A 14,971-nucleotide genomic window follows, 5' to 3' on the forward strand; every position below is an offset into this window, starting at 1 on the left:
TTACAGCCAACTAAGCTGAAAATTGTCTCCATATACTGAGTTCTAATAAGTACCTGAACAAAAAGCTGCAACAGAAAATATTTATTTGTTACACAGTATTCTCAGGTATGGTTATGAAAAAAAAATGTGGGAAAATACTAAAAAACTGTGGATTATAGAACAAATAATTTAATAAAACTAAAAACAAGGAAATGATTATCATAAATTATTGAATTTGCTATTTAAACTCATTTAATTCTACTGATTAGGATGGACCATATAAATGATACTTTTATTTCAACTCCAAATAAAACAAAATGTAAAATATTTGAGGAAACAAAACAGCAAAATACATTTGTTCTGGGCTTCTAATTAACCTTCAACTTTGTGGTTTTCATTTATTCCTGCCAAATGTAGTTTGCTAATTCTTAAGTTTCTTGGAGATAAATAGCTTATAAAGTTGCAATGTGATTGAGGTCCTATGGATAAGAAATTATAAATACAAGGTTCAAACTTTCCCTAAATACAGAAAATAATTGAAATGGTTCAATTCATTTTTGCTGAGAGAAAACAATAGATAGCAAGAGGTAAACAGAGGAACTAAGATCTAATCAATAATGCCTAGCCCAAATGTCTAATAGCATTAACAGAGATTTGATAGATGAAGTACTAAGCTATGAATATCTAGGTAAAGTTTAAAAAACAAAAGCAAAAACATAACAAAGAAAGAACTATCTATGGTTGATATTCTCATAGACTTTGTAATTTATTTAGTTGCCCTAATAATATTACCTTCTTACTATCTGTTTTGGTAGTTTTAAAACATTTCCTTCACTTTGAATATCTGATAAAATCATTATCTTTTCCATCAAGTTTAGTTTTCTATCAGATCCATCATATACTATAATTATGACCTATAATAAAATTTAAAAATGTATTGATATCTCTCTTCTCATTAGTAGCAAATTGAAATCGTAGGTCTTCAAAAAGACTGTCAAGTTCTTCATCAAATTCATGTGTGTAGGTCTCAAGATGGATTTAATTTGTGCCACTTGATAACAACCTTTTCTGGATTTATAATTGTCTCTTTCCACTGGTTCGATGCTTCAATGTTATTACTGTCTTCACTTACCCAAATCTGTAAAGGAACAGTACAATCACTTAACTTGATGCAATAATGATAACTGAGTTCAAACAGTTAATTATTCCTATTGATAAAGACATTTGGAAGTTTGAATTACATATTTTCAATTTTATATGATCCAATTAAATTAAAAAATTCTGGGTGAGAGATTATAAAATCATTTCCCCTGGAACAGTTATTAGTATCCTTTCCTAGTCAAAACATCCAAGAACTCAACTTAAAACTGATCCCAACCACTCAAAAACATCTTTGTGAAGATTAACTAGACTAAAGTTAATCATGACTTAGATTAGTAAGGAATATACATTTTAAAGCACCGTTTATATTAAATAAACTGTAATCTTTGGGGGGGGGTTGACACAGAGTCTTACTATGTCACCCTCAGTAGAATGCCATGGCGTCACAGCTAGAAGCAACCTCAAATTCTTGGGCTTAAGCAATTCTCTTGCCTCAGCCTCCCAAGTAGCTGGGGGACTACAGGCGCCCCCCACAGTGCCTGGCTTTTTTTTGTTTGTTGGTTTTTTGTTGTAGTTGTCGTTGTTTAGCAGGCCCGGGTCAGGTTCAACCTGCCAGCCTCGGTATATGTTGCGGTGCCCTAACCCTGAGCTACGGGTGCAGAGCCATAAACTGTAATCTTAATTGAAATCTAATAAAAAGTCACTCTTGATCAACTGTAAGTAATTTCAGAGTGTCTACCACTTATGTAACTAATACTAATTTTGGGAAAACTATGTGTGTGTATGTCTCTGTGCGTGTGTGTAATATAAAATGCAAATGTAAGGCATCACAAGGTATACATCATGAAGATGAGGAGGACAAGAAACCAAAACAACTCTAATTCTCACCTCAGCTTTAGCACTAACAAATGCTGTTACCTGGGAGTTAACTTCTCAGAGATTCCTATTTTAATACTTTTAAGTAAAGAGTTTGGAGGTCATTGGTTTTTAAACTTTTTCCTTCTCCTTCTTGGTTTGAAGAACCTTTACTTCATATGAAATCTTACGAAGAACCCCAATATATAACAGACATTAGAGCATTGGTTGATACAGGGTTAGGAGAACGTGAATCCACATTTGGTTATCCCATCATGGCAACTAAGGCTACTATGTATGTAGATAAACCATAGGGAATAGATGACCAGCAAGAATCTTTCCAAAATAATTATTCTAACTAGAATCTCAACCAAGAAAACAGAATTACCATAAAAGTTATCCTGAAAGTGGTCTCTCACGTAAATTTCCTATTTTATTTGTATATGATAGTGAGGCTTGATAATGTAGGAAAACTTTAACTGAATGAATTCATAGGCCTCATGGCTATCAAAACTATGCTAGTTATATTCTTGAGTTCAAACTCTAAAGAAAAAAAAACAACAAAATTATAACATTTTAAATTGATATTTTAGGTAAAATATATGGAGTAGTGTATCAAGGAGTTGATAATAGTCTTTAAAATTTTGTATGTAATTTGAAGATGTAGACTGTTAACATCTTTGTTGTCAGGTGGAAGCTTTTAAAACTAAGAATATATACTCAACTGTAATTAAGATAAAAGATAATGAATGGACAGCTACCACTAGTTCATTCAGAGTAAGGAAAGAAAACACAAAAGGAAACAAATTATCTTGTCTTACACAAACTGTATGATTTTTTAAAATAGATTATCCAGACACCAGTATTGACTATTTCCTAACAAGTTTTTAAATAGATTATCCAGACACCAGTATTGACTATCTTTTAACCACTGCTAAAATTGGAATTCAAATGTAATGTAACTAAGTTTACAGTTTATAAAAAGTACTCCCATTAAACATTGAAGATGCAAGTAAATATGATATCCAAAGCCTTAAAAAATTTGACTTTAAATACTTAATGTTTCACATTCTATAAGGAACAAGTTAGTAGTACTGAGAAGCTGATCTTTCTTATACTTTTAAATGTCAAAAAGCTCAAAAAAGACATATGTAAAGGCAAACCCGATTACTCAGAAATTCCAACTATTTGCTAATGAGCAAAAAGTCTGACAAGATTTGATTTTTGTGGTAACACTGAATTTTGATTTGTGATGATAAAGAATTTTATTCTATTTAACTTCAAAATTATTCTATATTCCCATTATTAACCAATTGTTTAAATGCATAGAAAAATACAAGGAGAGAAGGGAGGGGGGAATGGGTGGAGGGAGGGGGTTTAGAGGGATCACTTCTGAGGTTTTTCTTATAGGGGTACAGGTGAATCTTTCTAAGAGTAGAATGTGAACGTTTTAAAGCAATAGCTGAGAAAATGACATGAAGGCTGTGTTGACCAGTTTGATGGAAGTATTTCAGATTGCATGTGAAAACCCCACACTGTACCCTAGAAGTGCATTAATGTACATAGTTACCATTCAATAAGAAAAAATAAAAAAAAGAAAAAAGAAAAGAAAAATACAAGGAAGAAAGTCAAGATAAAAACTACTAACCTGGCCCACAAAGTGTTTTCTTCTTACAGAGCTTCGACTATAAAGCTTAATGAGAAAAATAATTTCTTTTTCATTCTGTATAAGTGGAAAAATCATAGTCTCTCCCCACTTTACTCTTCCATTGGAGGCCTTTAGCAAGCGTGTCTTCTTCTTATAAATCAACTCTCCAGAGCTAAACATTGCCACCTTCACAAAAAAACCTAAATCATGAAAAATTTGATTTATAAAATTGTATACAAGATACCACATAAAGATACATTATCTGTATATTACGGGGTTTTTTTTGTTTGTTTGTTTGTTTGTTTTGTCAGGGCCAGGTTTGAACCCACCACCTCCAGCACATGGGGTGGCACCCTACTCCTTTGAGCCACAGGCACCACCCCTATATATTATGCTTATGGTAAAACAATTCTGTGTGATGATAGCTCATCAAACCATAAGTCACTTTTAAAAGTTTGATGAGCTATCATCACACAGAAAACATCTGTAGACAATAACTTTTACCAAACCTTACAAGTAACCTTAGTAACCTTAAATGTAGGCATAAATAATAATAAGTAGTTAAGGAGTACACATTAAAAAGAATTACACTAAACAGAGGCACCAGATCTTTGGACAGCTGGAGGTATTTATTTCACAATATTATACAGATAAAATTTTCACGTAAAAGTCTCATGCAAAAAATTTTACCTGAGACTCTAGAACAGAGGTTCTCAACCTTCCTAATGCTGCAACTCTTTAATACAGTTTCTCATGTTGTGGTGACCCCCAACCATAAAATTATTTTCATTGCTACTTAATTTAATGGTTGGGGGTCACCACAACATGAGGAACTATATTAAAGGGATGCAGCATTAGGAAGGTTGAAAACCACTGCTCTAGAAGTAAAATATATGCCCACTAGAAAAAACTGATTCTTTAAATAAATTTGAGATGCAGAGCTCCCAGTAACGATAGAATTGCTTGTATGAACTCTTTCCATAAGAAACAAATATAAACTTTTGAAAAAATATTAAAAACACACTAAAGACTGACCACAAACAGAAACTGGAGGGGAGGCAAATCTTAAAAGACAGAAACTTCGGCTGGGCACAGTGGTTCACGCCTATAACCCTGGCACTTTGGGAGACCAAGACAGGTGGATCACTAAAGCCCTGGAGTTCAAGACAAACCTGGGAAACATAGACCCTATCTCTACAAAATGTAAGTTAGCTGAATGTGGTGACGTGTACTTGTAGTCCTAGCTACAGAGGAGGCTGAAGCAGGAGATCACCTCTAAGAGTTGGGGATTTCACTGAACTATGATCACACCACTGTAGTCTTACCCTAGATGCCAGTGAGACCCTATCAAAAAAAAAAAAAAATGCTGGGGACTTCACTGAGTAAAATTCACCTAAGCACCCTATCTGACTGACACACAATGCCTACAACTCAAGCAGAAAGAGCAGTTTGACTAATTTGAGGTGACAGAGCTGGGGCTACCAAGACAGCAAGAAAGGAGAGAACTGCCAGAAAGTAGGGTGTCACAAACTGAGGAGCTACAACCTTGCTATTAGATTTGTAAAATGGAGACCACTAGTAATCTTGATAAATTGTTTTAATTGAGGTGGGCCACCTGTTACTATAATAAATTGCATCTGTAGATTTCTACTGTTGTCTTTGTTTCCTAGAATTAACTATAACTATTCCTGGTTACTTATTCCAAATTGAATTTCATTTGCTTATTTCTATTTTAGAATTTTTCTATCTATCTACATAAGTGATGTTAGTCTACAGTCACTTTTATTGTGTGCTATCCATTCTGTTTTGATATCAAGAATATGCTAACCTCACAAAAAATTTTTTTCATATTTCCTTTTATGCTTTGGAATTGCTTATATAGAATAGAAATTATACATTCCTTGAAAGTTTGGTAGAATCTGCCAGTAAAATTACATTGGCCTAATTCTTTAATTAGAAGTAGTTCTTTACCTTTTTATAATCATTCTTTTATTCAGATTTCTTCATCTTAAATTTCTTACAAAATTGTTTATTTTACATAGATATTCAAATGAATTAGCACAGTTATATATAAGTACTATCTGATATATTATAGAATCTCTTCTGAATCTGTGATTATATCCTCTTTCCTGCTCAAAATACTATTCATATTTTCTCTATTTTTTGCTTAATCTAACCTGCTATCAATTTGTCTATTTTAATAATTCTTTCAAAAAAAGTTTTTGATTTTATTGTCTTTTGTTATTGTTTCCATATTCATCAATTTCAACTTTAGTTTTACTACCTTAATTCTACTTTCCTTGTAATTTGTTATTTTTCTTACTTCTTGAATTGAACACTGTTTCATTTAGTTTTACTACCTTAATTCTACTTTCCTTGTAATTGTTATTTTTCTAACTTCTTGAATTGAACATGTTTCCTTTTTAGTCTTTCTAGTTATAGTGAAAATTCATTGCTTTTGCCTGCTACCAGATAGTTTCTTTCTTTTAGTATGAAAAAGGGGCACTTCTTCCTCACTCTTATCCTTTAAGTAGGACTGACCTCAAACCTGTAGCTCTATGATTGGCCAAGTGAATCAGGTCTAGACAATCAAACTGGTGGTTATGTTTAAAAATACAGGTAAACAAAAGTGTTTCCAGGTTTGTTCTTGATATTTGGGGTATTTTACAATTAAGTTTCTAGTTAGCAGACATACAATTGAGGGCATAGGCCTAGAGAAAGGATAAATTATTTAGGCTGATAAAACATCTGAGAATCTTCTAGACCAGGGGTCCTCAAACTTTTTAAACAGGGGGCCAGTTCACTATCCCTCAGACCATTGGAGGGCCAGACTGTGGGCCCCAGGATGAGTCGGCTGCTAAGCAAGACAGGCAGCAGCAGCAAAAACACCCAGCAGGCCGGATAAATGTCCTAGGTGGGCTGGCTGCATGTGGCCCAAGGGCCGTAGTTTGAGGATGCCTACTAGACATTCAACCTGTATGAACTGATGAGCTAAATAAAAATCAGTATCAAATGCAGAGAAGTCACAATTGGCAAAGAATTGAGAGACCAATAGATTTAGGTAAAATGGCTAACTTTTGAATCTGACAAAATAATTTTAAAAGTAAATTAAATATTTGCATTAAATGATAAAGTAACTAAAATATCAATCTCCATTTCAAGAAATGTAGAAAAAAACTTTCGATTACTAATATTTTCTGAAAATTTCACTGTGACCTACTGATATACTTACTCAAAGTCAGAGGTGTTGAAGAGATTGGAAGGTACTGGGCCTCAAGAATCTGTAACTGAATCCTGCTATTTACTGCCTGAAAACAAGTCCCCAATTCAAGTTCTGCATGGCAAACCTGCATATCCAAAAAAAGTATTGTTTGGTAGGTAATTTTGGAATATTTCAAAAATTCAAAAGCAAAAAGCTGTTAGAAAATTTGAAAGCATTGTTTTCTATTGACACTCAAAGCCTTAAAAAGACAAAGTTAAGATGATAAATATCATAGTTTTTTTAAAATATAAGGTATTAATTTCCATGGATTCTGAAAATACACATTATGCCAATGTATAGGACCTTCAAAATTAGTCACATCAAAAAACAATTCAAATTCAAACCAAATTAAATTCATTAACAGTATTACTGGGAAAAAAACAATGAAATTAACACAAAGAACACACTTTCAAAAGAAATAAATCTAGTCATCTGAGTTACTTATTAAGAACAATGAAATATAATAAAAACATTATATATGAGAATCACTATTTTATCTAATTATAGAAATCAAAGACTGATACGGTGGCTCATACCTATACTCCTAGCACTCTGGGGGGTTGAAGTAGGAGGACTGCTTGGGCTCAGGGGTTCAAGACAGCCTGAGGAAGAGTGAGATCCCATCTCTACTAAACATAGGCATGGTGGTACATGCCTGTAGTCCCAGCTACTTAGGAGGCTGAGACAGAAGGACCACTTGAGCCTAGGAGTTTGAAATTGCAGTGAGCTATGATCATACCACTATACTCCAGCTGGGGCAACAAAGTAAGATATTCTGTCTCCAAAAAAAGGAAAGGGAGGGAAGGGAAGGACGGAAGGAAAGCAAGGAAGACAAGGAAGGCAAGGAAGGAAGGAAAGAAGAGGGAAAGAAAAGAAAGAAAATAGAGAGAGTAGATGCTACCAAAATCAGAAGACAAAGGATTACTACAATAAACAGAGTTGTGGGTTATGGAGTGAATTACTGAGCTGAATGAAAGCAGGCCAGAGAAAGCTGGCAAAAAAGAAACTAGTCAAAGTGATGAAACAGTAAATAATAAGGGAAAGGTCAAAGAAAACCTGAGGCAAATATTAAAAGGAGGGAGACTGAAAGAGGAGGGAAAATTAAAATGTGCTTTTCAGTACTGCTGACCAACAGCAGAACCTCAGCAGTCTGTCTGTGAAATACAACACAAGCCAGACTACTTATGTAGATTCCAAGGTCCTTGGACTGAAAAATAAAAGAGAAATATAAAAGTTGCCCAAACACAAAAACCTTACTGTTCACATGTTGAAAAGAGTAAGAACGCAAACAAAGCAAGAAGGTAAATGTTTATAGACCTTACTAGGGCTCGGCACAGATGCAAAGTTTTTGCTAGTACTGATTAAAATAAAGTTAAAGAACTGAACAACTTTATGAAGAGGTTTATAATCAATAGTTGCCCAGTATTCCCCACTAAATGCCTCATGGCCCACTGAGAAAAAAAGAAAGGAAAAATAAAGAAAAGAAAAACACTTTTCAAATAAATAATATTGACTTAAGTTTGAGCATTTTCTTAAAACAGGTTTTTTTTTTGAGACAGAGTTTGTTTTGGGGGGGGTTGTTTTTTTGAGACAGAGTACCACAGCAACCTCAAACTCTTAGACTGCGGGTTTGTTTTTTTTGAGACAGAGTACCACAACAACCTCAAACTCTTAGACTTAAGCAATTATTCTCTTGCCTCAGCCTCCCAAGTAGCTGGGACTATAGGCGCCCACCACAATGCTCACATATTTCTTTTTGTTGTTGTTGCAGTTGTCATTGTTGTTTAGTAGGCCTGGGCCAGGTTCGAACCGACAGCCCCAGAGTATGTGGCTGGCACCCGAACCATTGATCTACAGGCACTGAGCCAAGGTTCTGTTGGGGTTTTTTGGGTTTTTTTGTTTTTTTTTTTTTGAGACAGAGTCTCAGTTTATCACCCTCAATAAAGTGCCATGCCATCACAGCTCACAGCAACCTCCAACTCCTGGGCTTAGGTGATTCTCTTGCCTCAGCCTCCCAAGTAGCTGGGACTACAGGTGCCCACCATGATATCTGGCTATTTTTTTGTTGCTGTTTGGCCAGAACCAGGTTTGAACCCACTACTCTCAGTATATGGGTCCAGCGCCCTACTCACTGAGCCACATGTGCCACCCAGTTCTGTGTTTTAAAATTGGTCATGCATAAGAGATCAAGAGATGGACAAAGAAAAGTTAATTGCTGAACAAATATAAACTCAATGATTGAGCTTAATTCTCCCTTGAAAAGAGTCTAAAATGAAGATAAAATTTGTTATTGGCAACAATGCAGACTTCAAATGCTTTTGATTTTAATCAAATAAGAATGTATTAAAAAAATTCATATAAACTAATTTGGTAGCCATATATAAAATAAAACCTTTGCTGATTAAAATGAAGGGTTACTATCCTTGGCAATTTAAAAAATACATTTTAAAAATTAGAGTCCTGGCCAGCTTGGTGGCTCATGCCTATAATCCTAGCACTCTGGGAAGCTGAGGCAGGTGATTGCTTCAGCTCAGGAGATTCAGACCAAGAGCAAGAACCTGTCTCTACTAAAAGAAAACAAAAAACTAGACAGATGTGGTAGGCATCTGTAATCCGAGGTACCTGGGAGGCTGAGGCAAGAGGATCACTTGCACCCCAAAGACAGGTTGTTGTGGGCTCTGATGATACCACTGTACTCCACCCAGGGTGACAGAGTGAGACTGTCTCAAAAAAAAAAAAAAAAGCCAGAGTCCTGACTAATATAGCAAGAATGCATCTCTTAAAAAAGGGGTGGGGTGGGGGCGGCAAAGGCAAGATGGCAGACTGCAGTCAGCTTTTTACAGAGGCTCCCGTCCAGAAGGAGACTTAAAGGACAGAAGTTTAGCAAGGGAGCTGATGCTCTGTAGCAGAGCCGAGTAAGAAGATTGAAGAACAAATTTCAACCCTGCTGAGGTGAGCTTCGACCCCAAAAATACAATCAAAAGGTACAAAATCTACCACCAAGCGGACAGGAGTCCCCTTCCCTACAAGAAGGGTTCACAGTATACTCCATATAAACAAGCGAGAAGAGTTCAAACATCCTCCCACTCTATCCCACAGGAGAGACCCCCTAAAAACTGGACCTCCTACCCCTAATGGCATGCCACGGCACCCTCCTGCCAGGCATAAAACTGTATAAAACTGTATATATTCCCTACCTGCAACTCTGAACTCTGAAGATTCCCCCCCACCCCACTCTCACCCCAAGGTCTGGAGGTTTCTCACCAATGGAGTCCAGAATCTTGGGCATTTCCTTGAGAGGAATGGAGGGGAAAAGGGCTGGTGCTGCTCTGTGCTGACTCTGTGGCACGGAAGCGAGGAGAAGAACCTTGTCTCTGAGGAAGCCATACAGGAGCTGTAGTGTCCTGAGCTGCGGGAGATGCTCATATCCTGGACGCCATTCTAGATAGGCACACCCTGTCTCTCTGGGCAACCAGAGGTTCCCGACAGCCACTGGCCGAATGGACTTGGGAAGTTGTGAGTAAAGAGACCATTAGCATCTAGCCCTCAGGGAAATATAGCTGAGACAAAGGCAGTGGCTGGTAGAGGCTGGAACTGACATCTGAGTGTAAACCATAATTGCTTGCTGTCGAGGGCTGAGTTTCTTATCAGCTCTAGCAGCCTGTGACTTGCAGAGGAATTTAGCCAGGACAGAAGGCGTGGGGCTGGAACTGAGGGAACATCTCCAGCCAAAATTCTTCCCCTGCTGGACTCAGATGGCCTGGTGACTCTGGCAGTCAGAAACCCTGGGAGCAGTTCCTTACTGGAGTGAACTGGGTTACAGCCCTGTGGGATTACCAGTGACTGGGTGCAAGGTGGGGAAGGAGGTGTCAACCTTCCCAGACTAATTCATTTACTGGGTGGGTCCTTTTGCCCTCATGGAGCACTGGAGCAAGCTATATCTGAGCTGCAAGCAGACCCCTCTTATCTAGGTACTGGAGACATTTGAACTCTCCTACCTGAGACTGGTGCTGACTGGGATAACTGATTTGGATCCCTTGAACTGGGCAAATCACCCAAGGACTATCCAAAGTGGCACCCTGGGTGTATGATTGAGGGAAGGTTTGATTTACCTTGCCCAATTGTTGTTTGTGGGGAGTGGGGCAACTTAATTACTGGTATTTCTCCACAGCTGAGACTTCAACAAAGAGTAACTGAATCACTAGGGTAGGACAGAGACCAGCTGAAAATAAGACAGAGACACTTAGCCCCACCACACCAAGCAGGTCCTCAGTCTCTCAGGCGGTAACACCGTACGGGTCCTTGACAAACCTCAAGGGGAAAAGCCAAATGGAGTAAAATAATCATGGGCAGAATCAGCAGAAAAGCTCTGGTAATATGAATAACCAGAGTAGATCAATACCCCCAAGAAAAGATGTGGCTGGTAATATGAATAACCAGAGTAGGTCACCTCCCCCCAAGAAAGGATGTGGCAGATGAAACTGAAGATCTCCTTTATAAACAGATGGCTGAGATGTCAGAAATCAAATTCAAAATCTGGATTGCAAATAAGATTAATAGAATAGAGGCAAAGATAGAATTAGAAATTCAAGGAGCATTCCAAAAGTTCACTCAAAAATTCAATGATTTCAAAGACAAAACCACCAAAGATTTTGAAACATTGAGGCAAGAGATTGTAGCCCTCAAAGATCTGAAAAATATGGTAGAATCTCTTGGTAATAGAATGCAGCAGACATAAGAAAGGATCTCAGACATGGAAGACAAAGTTTCTGAACGTGCCCAAGTGTCCAAAGAGGAATAGAAATAGAAAGTAAAAAAGGATCATTCTCTCAGAGAGCTCTGGAATAATTTGAAGAAAACTAATATTCGCCTTATAGGAATCCCTGAAGGCGACGAAGTTGCTTCACAAAACATGAAGAGGCTCTTCTTCAAGAAGTTATGAAGGAGAACTTTCCAGATATGCCAAGAGATCCTGAAATTCAGATGGCAGACAGTTTCAGAACCCCAGCACAACTCAACTCGAATAAGACATCCTCCGGACACATCATAATTAAATTCACTAAAGCTAATATGAAAGAGAATATCCTGAAAGCAGCAAGACATAAGAAAACCATATCCTACAAGGGGAAGAATATTAGAATGACTGCAAATCTCTCTGTCAAAACCTTTCAGGCCAGAAGAGGGTGGTCATCAACATTTAATCTCCTAAAATAAAATAACTTTCAACCCAGGATCCTGTATCCAGCTAAACTGAGTTTCATTTATGATGGAGAAATTAAATACTTTAATGACATTCACATGTTGAAGAAATTTGCCATAACTAAACCAGCTCTCCAGGATATTCTCAGATCTATCTTCCATAATGACCAGTGCAATCCTCCACCATAAAAGTAAACTAACTCAGAAACTATTGATCAAACTCCAACTTTCACAGTGGCAAAAGGATTAAAAATGTCTACCGGACTTTAGAAAAACTCAATACCTAAAATTTTACCGGGCTTATCAATAATGTCAATCAATGTGAATGGCTTATATTGTCCTCTAAAGTGTCACAGATTGGCTGATTGGATACAGAAACTCAAACTGGGATCCTGAGGGCCACGTGGCTGCAGAAGGAGGGAGCAGCAGCCGGGGCTGCTGGTGGCAAGAAAAGAAGCACTGCTTTTAGGGGTCAGCATATGGAAATCGATGAAGCCATTGCGTCCTCTGAAGTCAGTTCATATCCAGTTCCCCAGACAGATGACCCTTACATAGCACATCTCCTGCAAGTAGGTGATAACAGAGTTCTATTTATGCAGAAAATACAAGAGATAAAGTCATTTCTTTAGAAGAATTACAATTAAGGGACTGCAGCCAGCTTTTTACAGAAGCTCCCGTCTAGAAGGAGGCTTAAAGGACAGAAGTTTAGCAAGGGAGCTGATGGTTTGGAGCAAAGCCAAGAGAGAAGATTGAAGAGCGCACTTCAACCTTCCTGAGGTGAGCTGCAACCCCAAAAATAAAATCAAAAGGTACAAAATCCAACACCAAGTGGATGAGAGTCCCCTCCCCCACAAGAAGGGCTCACAGTTTACTCCATGCAAACAAAGTGAGAAGAGTTCAAACATTCTCCCACTTTATCCCATGGGAGAGACCCCCCTAAAAACTGGACCTCCTACCCCTACTGGCATGCCACGGCACCCTCCTGCCAGGCATAAACTAAAAAACTGTATAAAACTGTATATATTCTCCACCTGCAACACTGAACTCTGAAGATTCCTCCCCCACCCACCCTGAGGTCTGCAGGTTTGTTACCTGTGGATTCCAGATTCTTGGGCATCTCCTTGAGAGAAGTGGAGGGGGAAAGGGCTGGTGCTGCTCTGTGCTGACTGTGGCACAGGAGTGAGGAGAAGAAAGTTGGTTTGGAGGAAGCCATACAGCAACAATGGCATCCTGAGCTGCAAACTGATGCCATTCCAGCTGGGCAAGCTGCGGACAGCAGTCACAGGCAGAATGGACTTGGTAACTTTCCTAACTAAAGAGATCATGAGCACCAGCCCTCAGGGGAGTATAGCTGAGACAAAGGTAGTGGGTAGGCAGAGGCTGGAATTGACACCTGAGTGTAAACTCTAATAGCTTACTGCCCAGAGCTGAGTTCCTTACCAGCTCTAGCAGCCTCTGACTTGCAGAAGAATTTAGACAGGACAGAAGGTGTGAGGCTAGAACGGCAAGAACTTCCAAAGCGTAAATTCTTCCCCTGCTGGACTGGACTCAGATTTCCCAATGAGCACCTCGCCCTCAGGGGAATGCTGAGATAAAGACAGTGGGCAGGCAGAGGCAGGGATTGACACCTGAGTGTAAACTCTAATTGCTGCCCATGGTTGAGTTCATCATCAGCTCTAGCAGCCTCTGACTTGCAGAGGAAACTAGCTGGGACAGAAGAAGAGGGGCTGGAATTGAGAGAATGTTCACAGCCTAATTTAAACACGCAAGGCCCCCTGCCGTTCTGAGTGATTTTGGCAGTCGTAAACCCTGGGAGCAGTTGCCTACTGGAGTGAATAGGGTCAGAGACCTGGGGGATTACAAGTCACTGGGTGCAAGGTGAGAAAGGAAGTATTAATCTTCCCAGACTAATCCATTTACTTGGTGGGTCCCTTTGCCCTTGTGGAGCACTGGAGCAAGTTATATCTGAGCTGCAAGCAGACCCCTCTTAACTAGCTGCCACAGACATTTGAACTCTTCCACATGAAATAGGTGCTGACTGGAACAACTGATCTGGACCCCTTAAACTGGGCAGACCACCCAGGGACCATTCAAAGGGGCACCCTGGGTGTATGATTGAGGAAGGTTTGATTTTCCTTGCCCAATTGTTGTTTATGGGAGGCAGGGTGACTTAATTGCTGGTATTTCTCTACAGCAGAGACTTCAACCAAGAGTAACTGAATCACTAGGGTAGGACAGAGACCAGCTGAAAATAAGACAGAGACACTTAGCCCCACCACACCAAACAAGTCCCCAGTCTCTCAGTCTGTTAACACTGTATGGGTCCTTGACAAACCTCAAGGGGAAAAGCCAAACGGGGTAAAACAATCATGGGTGGAATCAGCGGAAAAACTCTGGTAATATGAATAACCAGAGTAGGGCAACCCCCCCAAGAAAGGATGTATCTGGTAATATGAATAACCAGAGTAGGTCAACCTCGCCCCAAGAAAGGATGTGGCAGACGAAACTGAAGATCCCCTTTATAAACAGATGGCTGAGATGTCAGAAATTGAATTCAGAATCGGGATTTCAAATAAGATAAACAGAATAGAGGCAAAGATAGAACTAGAAATTCAAGGAGCATCCCAAAAATTCACTCAAGAATTCAACGAATTCAAAGATAAAACCACCAAAGATTTTGAAACATTGAGGCAAGAGATTGTAGCCCTCAAAGATCTGAAAAATATGGTAGAATCTCTTGGTAATAGAGTGCAGGAGGCGTAGGAAAGGATCTCAGACGTAAAAGACAAAGCTTCTGAATATGTCCAAACGTCCAAAGAGAATCAGAAATGGAAAGCAAAAATGGATCATTCTCTCAGAGAGCTCTGGAATAATTCGAAGAAAACTAATATTCGCCTTATAGGAATCCCTGAAGGCAACAAAGTTGA

General features: G+C 38.6%; 1 protein-coding gene across 2 annotated transcripts in view; it reads right to left on the bottom strand.

Annotated features, from left to right (window-relative positions):
- Nucleotides 1-515: 515 nt before the first annotated feature.
- TC2N (tandem C2 domains, nuclear) overlaps nt 516-14,971 on the bottom strand; it is a 39,226-nt gene continuing 24,770 nt past the window's right edge. The window contains exons 9-11 of one of the 2 annotated variants that reach the window (XM_003786990.2): nt 6,816-6,930; nt 3,584-3,783; nt 516-1,117 (exon numbers count right to left, since the gene is read on the bottom strand). In XM_003786990.2, coding sequence (XP_003787038.1) covers nt 1,007-1,117; nt 3,584-3,783; nt 6,816-6,930 — 426 coding nt within the window. In that variant the 3' untranslated portion in view covers nt 516-1,006. The remainder of the gene's footprint in view (nt 1,118-3,583; nt 3,784-6,815; nt 6,931-14,971) is intronic. The other variant, XM_012803433.2, reaches the window with a different exon arrangement.

The sequence above is a fragment of the Otolemur garnettii genome, unplaced genomic scaffold (assembly GCF_000181295.1).
Source record: "Otolemur garnettii isolate 467f Iridium unplaced genomic scaffold, OtoGar3 scaffold00020, whole genome shotgun sequence".
In the NCBI taxonomy this organism is placed as follows: domain Eukaryota; kingdom Metazoa; phylum Chordata; class Mammalia; order Primates; family Galagidae; genus Otolemur; species Otolemur garnettii.